The sequence below is a fragment of the Bactrocera neohumeralis genome, chromosome 5, assembly GCF_024586455.1.
Source record: "Bactrocera neohumeralis isolate Rockhampton chromosome 5, APGP_CSIRO_Bneo_wtdbg2-racon-allhic-juicebox.fasta_v2, whole genome shotgun sequence".
Taxonomy (NCBI): Eukaryota; Metazoa; Arthropoda; class Insecta; order Diptera; family Tephritidae; genus Bactrocera; species Bactrocera neohumeralis.
Window position 1 is genome coordinate 75,040,394 of NC_065922.1, and position 10,460 is coordinate 75,050,853.

Sequence of the window (10,460 nt, forward strand, 5' to 3'; positions counted from 1 at the left end):
ATTTCTCGATTACAATTACAGTGAAATCAGGACCAGCCTTTCGGTCCGCTTAATAGATTGTTTATAATAAACATCAACAAATGTTGAGACCGGCCAATTAGCACAGTCAATGGAGAAGATGTTCGCTCAGCGGAGTGTCCGTTAAGCTTTCGCTGTATTTTCTTATAGGTTTGAAATATTTTATTTTTAATCTAGTGCTTTTCTATATTTTTGAAAAAAAAAATCAGTGTAATTAATTTTATACAATACAAATGTATAACCTTCGATTAGCTTTTTTCACTTCGGAATCGATATACATATTTGATTATAGCTTTTATATTATCGATATTTTAATTATCGTTTTCATGTAATCGATATTTCTGATATATTTTTATAGTAATTTTTGTATTTTTTTCCAATTATTTTGTTAATTTTATCGATATTTTTTGACTATTTCATCGATGTTTGGGATTATTTTATGGTAATTTTGATTATTATTTCGATAATTATGATTATTCTACCGATACTTTTGATTATTTTGATAATTTTATCGATATTTTTAATTATCGTTATGTTATCCATACATCCTGTAATTATTTAATTTCTTAACTGAGTCGCTTAAGTGAATAACGGTAAAAATTTCCAATAATCCACTAGTGGTGTATAGCTTTATGGTTCTCGAAATATCCAAATTGCGGGTCACGATTTTTTCACTTACTGTTTGGCGCCTAAAAAATTATATTTTAAATAAAATCGAGTATAACCGCACTGTTTATACTTTTGGGTAAACAATTTAAATTCAAAAAATATTTTTTTTTTATCAATTGCGTACAGGTGATATTGATAGTCGTCCACCGAGAAAGAAGAAACCCCGTGATTCAAGTGGTAGCAATAATGTAAGTACCAGACAACAATCTTTATAGATTAGACCAAGCTAACTCCCAACACACACACACACACACACACAAATCCATTATCCAACAACACCAAAAACAAAGATCGGGGGCCTAACTAATATGAACCGCCACTCCGACTCCTCTGCGTATCTGTGTTGAGTGTGTAATGTGTGTCAAGCATTTTATCTTTAAGCATTCGCTGTCAAATCAACTGTCAACCAAAAATGCTCACTCCCTCATTGTTTAATGTGTATATATCTGTACTTTCCTCCCCAACATTGCACAGGTAAATAATTCAACTATAGCACCCACCAGTGTTGGCCTGAATACAGCAACAACTGTTGGCAGCATTGGCAGTAATCCTGCAGCAGTTTCAACCTCAATTACGTCCACAATAGCCGCAACGCAGCAAGCGGCAAATGCAACGCAACAATTGCAGCATCTACAAACGACAATGGCCGGTGTGCCAGCTACGGGGGTAACAACACAAAGTACGAGTAGTTTGGCGCCGCCAATGACCGCTCCTACATCACAGCTGAACGCAGTTACGGGTAGTGGAACACAAAGTAAGCACATTTAAGGGTTTGTAAACGAAACTGAGGGTACAATTAATAACACTTGTAGATTTTAGAGAAAAAATCGATTTTATGAAAAAACCCTATCGATATTATTTCAAAAAAATCGATTACTTTTGGTTATTCCGATTAACTTATCGGGCCTATATTTTTTCGATGATTTCTATCAACTATTGCATTTTTAGATAACGGTTAGTGGTAACCAATTCCTCTTCTATCAATCTCGTAAGGTAAAACACCAATTTGAGTTATATAACATTTTTTATACCCTGAACAAAGTCTATGAAGTTTAACACGAAGTTTATATCAACTAAAAAGATACGCCAGGGACCTTGTAAAATATATATTGGGTAGTCGAAAAAGTCTTTTCGTATTTCTAATCAAACTTCAACTTATTTTTTTTTATATACATAATTGATTACCCTAACGAGTTGAGTCGATTTAGGCTTGTCCGTGTGCCTTACTGTCTGTCTGTATATACGGGAACTAGTACCTCCGATTCTCCCCAAGACGCTGCTCATTTGACGAAACCGCCAATGTCGGACCACTATAGCATGTAGCTGCCATACAAACTGAGCGATCAAAATCTTGTTCCTGTGTAGAAAACTTTTATATTTGACGAGATATGTTCAAGAAATTTAGCATTAAATGTTTTTAAATTTAATCCGTTAGGAAAAATTAGTTGAAGCATTTGTACATTTTTCCTTTACATTTTTTTTTTGCTTTACATTGAAGTTTTACCTATAATTATTGTCATTAAAAAACATCTTATTCCTTCTCCTTTTCTGTCATGTCTTCTTCATCACCGTGCTTGGCAACCTCTCGTATCGTCTTATTTCTTCCATTGTCTGTGTTACACAGTGAGTGTTACTCCCTCGACAGCAGCAACGACGCTTGCAGGTGCTGCGACGGATCCAGCCATGTCTGCTGTTGCCCTACTTAACAACAATAACAGCAGTAAAACATCATTAATACCGACTTCGGTTGGTAGCGGTGTTGGTAGTGCTCTAAATGCCATGAGCGGCGCAACAACAATCGGCGGCGGCACCACTGCAGCTTCCGCGGCTGGTACTACAGCTGCAACCACAATAAGTAACAGTAGCATCGCCAACAGCGGTGCAGCGGGCAGTAACGGTCCCAATGACTTGACAATGCCAACGGTATCAAGCGCTGCCGCCGCACTACTCGCCTCATCTGCAAGCGCAGCGTCGCTGACTGGCTCCCTACTTACTACATCACAAACTAACAGCGGCAGCAACACTAGCGGCAATAATAATAATAACAACAACACAACTACCACAAATATTGGCGGCATACGTGTTGCCAGTAATTTACACAAACTGCCACCGCCGACACCGATGGATGTCGCTGATGCAGCCGGCATTGGCGGTTTGGGTATTGGCACGCTACCCTCAAGTGTGCCAAATACACTACTGCCATCTGCTGCTGTCGTCACCGCGCCCTCGTCTGTTGTGCCAGCGTCGGTGCCCTCTTCAGTGGCATCGTCCTTATTGACTGCTGGTCTCAAACAAATTCCACAATTTGATGATCCCGTTGAACAGTCGCTGGCATCGCTAGAGCAGCCATTAATAACGGCAGGGTCGGCCAAAAGCGTCGCGGATAACTTCCTCATGAATGCCCACCTAATGCAACAACAACAGCAGCAGCAACAACAACCGCAACAACTCACACATGGTAACCATGGGCAAAATGCGGCAGCGCAGCAAGCTTTCGGCGCATTACAGCAGTCACAGCAGCAACAGCAGCAGCAGGCAGCTGCGCAACATGCGCATGCCGGCAATCATCATCATATGGATTTAATGTCGGAGTTATTATCGAAGAATGCCGCCGAAAACGTTTCTGGCATGAATGGTAATCATTTCCCGTTGATGCAGCTCGGCGAGGGTCTCAACAATCGGATTAGCACAATGGCCGCAGCGGTGGCCGCGCAACATTTCCAACAGGCCATGGCGCATTCGCAGCAACAGCACCATCAACAGCAACAACAACACGCACACAATAACGGTTACAACAGCGCTGCTGATCGTGCGCTAGATAGTCTGGCGTTAGCCGGTTTGGGGCTGTCCCATGCCGGTGGCGCCGGCACTGGTTCAATTTTCGAACAATTGCCATCGATGGGTGGTAGTCACAACGAATTTCTTGCCGCCATGATGATGGGCGGTGGCGCACCGGGTATGCCTGGCAACTTGTCACTGAGTGGTGGTAAGAAAGATGCCGCCAATGCGCTCGGTTTGAGCGATCATCAAGTGGCACAGCAATTATTGCAATCTCAACCGCCGCTTCAGCCCAATAAGTTACTTATCACGCCCAAGCCCATCGAATCAATGATGCCTAGTCCACCTGAGAAGAAACCACACCAGCAGGTTCAACAAGTAGCGCCGCCACAACAATCGCCATCCGATCTGAAGATACCAACAGCCGCAAGTCTGGGCAGTGCCAGCGGTTTGGGCTCGAATCAAGCGAATTTCGCGCAAGCTTTCAAATCGGCGCACGAACAAAACCTTAAAAATGCCAGTTCGTGGTCGTCACTGGCATCGGCCAGTTCGCCACAAAATACACCGACTTCCAACAAGCCTAAACCCGCCATGGATTCGTTCCAACAGTTCCGCAACAAAGCCAAAGAGAAAGCCGATCGCCTGAAGTTGTTGGAAGCCGCTGAGAAGGAGCAAAAACGACAGAAGGAGGCGGCCGAAAAGGAGCAACAGCGTAAGCAGCATCACAAGCAACCGTTGGGCGCAATTGGTGTGGGTGGTGGTGTAACGGGTAACGGTAATAGCGCAGTTGGCGGTACTAGTGCCAACGTCATTGGCGTTGGTGTCGGCGGTGGTAGCACTGCCGGTGGAGTGAGTGGCGTTAGTGGTGCGGGCGGTGGCAGTGGTGGCGCTGGTCACCACACATCCGCATCGGCAGCATCATTGTCACAGTCGGCGCATGCGCACGGGCATTCGCACGGACACGTTAGCCACGGTCATGGGCATGCGGTCAACAGCAGTGGCGGTGGACATATGCATTCGACGGCAGCTGACGTCAACATGGAAAGTGGGAGGTAAGCGTTTGTAGAGAAAATCATGCGGGACACGCGCTTTTACTGTATATGTTTTATCTATTACAATTAGAAAAAGCGTGCACGACGTTACTCAGGTGCAGAATTCACGTGTAGACGATATCAAAGCGTCACCGCAGGGCAGCGGATCACCGGCCGGTGCCGCGCAACAATCGCCACAAGACCGCGCCGCGGCAAGACGTGCAGAGCTGCGACGTCTCGAACAGGAGCGACGACGCCGTGAAGCGGTAAGTAAATTTCAAAATAAAAATGGAGTCCTAGCGCAATATGTTTTAAAGTATGCAGATGGATGTGCGCTTAGATGTAGGCTATGCATTTTTTATAAAAAGCTGGTATACGTTTAGGCATACAATTTGCGCCTAGATGTAAACTATGAATTTTGTTACTTTTAGGTATGAAGTTTACGCCGAAATGTAGGCTATGCATTTAGTTACGCCTAAATGAAGGCAGTATACTGTCTAAAAATTTTATTTTGAAATATTTAAATTATGATAGAGTGAAAAGTTAGAGAGTTTTGCTCAAAACCATGCCTAGTAAAAAAATCTCTTTCTTTCTAGATGGCTGGTCAAATCGATATGAATATGCAAAGTGATCTAATGGCGGCCTTCGAAGAATCGCTTTAATAAATAAAAAATCCCAGCAGTGTTGTAGAGTAGAAAACTCAATTGAATACCCAATACTACAAACAGTTAGTGCTAGCCTAATATAATGCAGGTTTGTGATCAATACATATACATACATAATATAAATAAATAGTGCGAGTGTATGAAAGCCAGCACAAATTGTGTCTAAACAACAATAACAACAACTATAACAAAGTGGAGTTAGATATGTATATTGAAAATTGCTTCAATGCACCTAAAATCCATTTAAGATTCAATGGCAACTGCGATTGAAGCGTTTTAAGTGTAGAATACACTACAATTCATCCAAATTATGTAAGAAAGCTAAAAAAAAGCATTAATGCTGGATATTTGTTTGGCTAAACGCACTAAACAGTCAAAAGAACAGAAAAAATGCATTAAAAATATAATTAAATTTTAGTAGTACGTAAGTGAAAGCAAAATAACGGGACGACGTTTAGAAAGCGTAGAAAACAAGAGCATAGGAAAGGAAGGAAGCAAGCGTTGAATGTGTGAATGAGCAACAGTAGTTCGGCTCCTTACCGTTAATTTACGTATGAAGAGCGGAAGATGGTCGACAAGCGGAGCACAGCTGAAGATGTGAGTTTGTGTTGGCTTAAAGAAAGCAGCAAAACGGAAACAAGCGAACTTAGCTGTTGCTGATAATAAATTAATAAATAATAACAATAATTATAATAAAAAAATGTTAATAAAATGAATAATAAACAGTTGTATGTTGATATGAAACGAGAATACACACACACACACAAAAAAAAACAAAAAAATATTATATATATTATATAGTTTTATAGAAAAATAAAATAAAATAGCAGCATTTTTTTAACAAATACACATACACACCCCTTGCACACACACACGCGTTTATATATTTACATATAATATATATATATGTATATGTTATAAGAGTCGTGCTGTGGTTTTGTGTGAATGCCAGCAAAAAGCAGAAAAAATCAAGCAAAAAATGCAAAAATTCAAAATATTGCGCATTCTATTCACTTTGTCTGTTTGGCTAGCAAGCGCAAATGTTGTATAAATAAACAATAGCATAGTAGCTCTAAACACAAGCGTTCACACACACACACACATATATATATATATATGTATATGTATAAATAAATATAATTTTAATGACTTGCAAACTGTATAATTGCAAACAATTAAAATCATACATACACTTATATATAAATCAATAAATAAATATATGCATATATACAAAAACAAATAATTAGAAAAACACAACAACAATAATGTTAATAAACGTGAACACTACAACAATTAGCATAAAGGCTATTCTTTCCTTTTACTAAAACAAAACTGAATACCTAACACTTCATAATAATATGAACCAATATAAATTAAAAATAATTTAAACTATGAAAATTAAAAGATAATTGTAACGTTGATAAAACCTATACATATATATGCATATAAATAAACAATTTGTTGCAGTGTGCATACAAGAAAAATTATGTAAAAGTAAATGATGTAAACACATGAGAGAAAAAATAATATTAAAATACCATTTATTTAGTTTTTAGTATTTAATATATAAATAAAAAGAATTACAAAAAATAGCAATCATGTGTACTTTTAAGTGGAATGAAAACCAAAAGTTGGCTGAATTGAAATAAAATTAGCAAACAACAGATCATACTTTAGTTTTCAGCACAAGGGTAAGTGTTTGGGTGCATGTTGGTGCTTTGTGAGGGTTGTAAGTGAACCCTCTTGTGTGCAGCTGAGCTTCTATGTTTTTATTTTTATTAAGCTTTTTAATCTTATTTTTAATTTTATTATTTTTGTTTGTTAAAATTTTTTTTTAACTTTTATTTTTTTTGCTTTTTCAGTTTGTTTTCTTTTTCCAATTATTATTTTTTTTTATTTTTCATTTTATTAACAAAATGTCGAAAATAGTGTCAGCGCAGGAGTGTAAGGTAGAAAAATTTTAAATATTTAAAAAAAGAAAAAAATATATACAAAATATAAATATGTATATTATAAAAAATAAATATATAAAAAAATAAAGAAATAAAAAAATAAAATTAAAAAAATTAAATATTAAAAAAAATTAAATACTAAAAAAAATTACAAAATATTTCATAATGAATTTAAAAATTTTGCTGACATGCTTTAATATTTTTTTTTATTTTTCTATTTTATATCATAAAAATATTACAAACCTTATGAAGTTTTAATTTTATTTAATTTTTTTTTTAATTTTATTTATTTTTTAATTTTATTTAATTATCTTTTAAGTTTATTTAATTTTATTTTTTTTTCCAATTTTATTTAAATTTTTTAATTTTTCAGGCACGTATTTTTGAATTTAAAATTTCGATTTTTTATATGCGCATAAGATTTTGGAAAAAGGCTAATATCCTCGATTTATTTTCAATTATTTTACATTAGCGCTAAAAATATATATTTTTTATATGAGCACTATTATGAGAGAAAATATTTTAATGATTTTATTAAAATGTGAAATTTTTAATGTTTGAATTAAATTTTAAAAATTGTTGATCTTATTTTTTTAAATTATTATACTATTTTAATTTTTTGAATTAATATTTTAATTTTTTTAAATTATGATTTTAATTTTGTTAATTACTTCTTTTTTAATAAAAATATTTTTTTATATTTCTTAGAAACGTAAATTTTGATTTCTTATATACGCATATGTTTTTAGATTGCAGGCTTCAGAGCAAAAAAATTTATATATTTTACATTATACATTTACATTTACGCTGTCACAAAAATATTTTGAAGGTTTTGTTAAAAAAAATAAGTGTTAATGTTTTTTTTTCAGTTTTAATGTAGAAATTAATGCAACTTAAATTTTAAAATTGTTTGAATTTGTTTGTTTTTAGTTAAACAAAATCTAATTGTTTTGTTAATTTAATTTTTAAATTATATTATTTAAATTAATTTTTTTTTAAATTACGTATTTTTTATTTTATTTTTGTTTTTAATTAAACCAAATCTAATTTTTTGATTAATTTATTTTTTAATTAATTTTTTTTTAATTATGTATTGTTTGTTTAATTTATTTTTTTTAAATTAATTTGTTTTTAAATTATGTGTTTTTTTAAATTTATATTTTGTATTTATTTTATTTATTTATTTATTAAATATTTTGTTTTAACTTTATTTTATTTTATTTAATTTCAATTTTTTTAATTTTGTTTTGAGTTTTTATTTCTCATTTTTGTCACTTTTTTATGGATTTCAAAAATGGTTTATTTTTAAGCATTTGTAAAAATATAAAATATTGTATTTATACTGTTATTTCAAAAAAAAAAACTAAGAAAAAATATGTTATGAAAGAAATGGAGCATTTCTCGCGTTGAGTGATAGCCAATTGCAACACAACCAAGCACACCAACATGCAACCGTTGTAATTTTGTTTAAAATTTTAATGGGAAAATGGCATAATCTGCAGTAATAGTTAAGAAGAAACACAATAGTAATTTAACGAAAGCCTTGTACATAAAAATCAATAAAGAAATAAAAATGAAAACTGCAAACAACTTTCTTCATTGTGTATGTGAGCAGAGGAGCGGAATTCACTATAATTGAAAAATTTTAATTTATTAATGTAAAAAAATAAAATTTACAAAAATCTAAAGCATGCAAATATCAACAGTGTAAATGTGTGCTAGTAGTAGTAAACTAGTTTTATTATAAAACTTTATATATTATTATGTAAAAATTATTATTACGATTAATAAAACTTGATACATAATATTAAAAAAAAATTAACTGGTGTAAACACTTAACTTTTATTTATGATTCTAAAAAGACTCCAAAAAAAAATAGTAAAAACAGTTACATAAGTAAATATGTGCATCATGTGAGCGATTTGTTCTTGTACATATGTATTTATACACAAGCCTTTTTTCTACAGCGTCCAACAGGAAATACAAATAAAATAGATTATAGTGTAAAAATATTATATAGTTTTAATTAAATTGATATACATGCATACATACATACTTAGTATAAACCAAATGAAATTTCATTTTTCTAGCACGACAGTTTTCAAACCTACTTTCGATGCTCTATAGCGAAAAAGAGAAGCTAGTAATGAAAATATATATTTTTCTTTTAATTTTTAGTAGGTTATAGTAGTTTATAAAATTTTAATATTTAGTACTTATATATTTTTTTTATCAAACTTTTTTTTAAATATTTTAAATATTTTTTTTATTTTTATATTTATTTTTTTAGGATTTTTTATTTTTTAAGATTTTTTTATTGCATATTTTTATATTTTTTATTTTTATTAATATTATTTTATTATTATGAATTTACATAAAACACTTTTTAACTAAAAAAAGATTGGTCTCTGATTAGCAAAATTATAAGGGCTTTGGCCAGCAATACAAGAAGAAACTAAACACTCTAAGCCACAGTGAAACAAATGAACGAAAAATTACTGATAAAACAAGTTATTTACCACACACACATACTATAGATATTTGTTGTATTATTGTTATAAATATTTTTTTCTGATATTAAAAATTAGATTTTAGAAAAAGAGTGATCCAAAGCGTATTAAAATCAATGAAAAATAAAAATAAATTTGAATATTTAATTAAAAATAAAAAATAAGTTAAACAAAACGATACGAAAAATAGCGGTAAATAAAAAACATTAAAAATGAACTATATATGATAAAGAAAAGAATTAAGGTAGAAATAGTAAGTAAAAGAAATTGAAAAATTAAAATTGAGTACGAATTGATAAATGTTGCAAAAAACCTAAAAATTTTCATAAAAAATTTGCGCCCGAAATCACAAAATGTCACACTAAGCAAATTTTATGTGTGCAAATTGTACAATTTAATTGACTAATTAATTTGGAATCATTAAAAAAATATGTATTTTATATTTATAATTTTCTTTCAATTCCTTTGATCACAATTATATAGAGCACACAGTCGCTAGCGAAAGAAATACTAACTATAGATTTGTAAGCTAAATTTAAAGTGTTGCTAAAAATACTAAAACTACAACAAAGTGGAAATTAGTAATTGTGTATGTGAAAATAATAATAATTAAATTAAAAGAAAATGTTTGAAAGAAGTAAGTATAAAGTTAAGCGTAATTTAGTGATTAAATAAATTGAGAAAAAAATAAAAAAATTTAAAAATGTAAAATCATAAAACAATCATAAAACTATTGCATTTTTATTATTATTTTTTTGTAAGATTTTTTATTATCAATTTCAGTGACAGCTTGATACACTTAAATTAAAAATTCACCTTTCAATTTGATCACAGTAG

The 10,460-nt window shown here is 32.2% G+C and overlaps 1 protein-coding gene across 9 annotated transcripts in view; it reads left to right on the plus strand.

Annotated features, from left to right (window-relative positions):
• Nucleotides 1-6,753, plus strand: part of LOC126760304 (homeotic protein female sterile) — a 29,707-nt gene extending 22,954 nt beyond the window's left edge. For all 9 annotated transcript variants that reach the window (XM_050475836.1, XM_050475843.1, XM_050475844.1 and 6 more), the window contains 5 exons: nucleotides 814-875; nucleotides 1,162-1,441; nucleotides 2,312-4,517; nucleotides 4,588-4,762; nucleotides 5,093-6,753. In XM_050475836.1, coding sequence (XP_050331793.1) covers nucleotides 814-875; nucleotides 1,162-1,441; nucleotides 2,312-4,517; nucleotides 4,588-4,762; nucleotides 5,093-5,158 — 2,789 coding nt within the window. In that variant the 3' untranslated portion in view covers nucleotides 5,159-6,753. The remainder of the gene's footprint in view (nucleotides 1-813; nucleotides 876-1,161; nucleotides 1,442-2,311; nucleotides 4,518-4,587; nucleotides 4,763-5,092) is intronic.
• The last annotated feature ends 3,707 nt before the right edge of the window (nucleotides 6,754-10,460 follow it).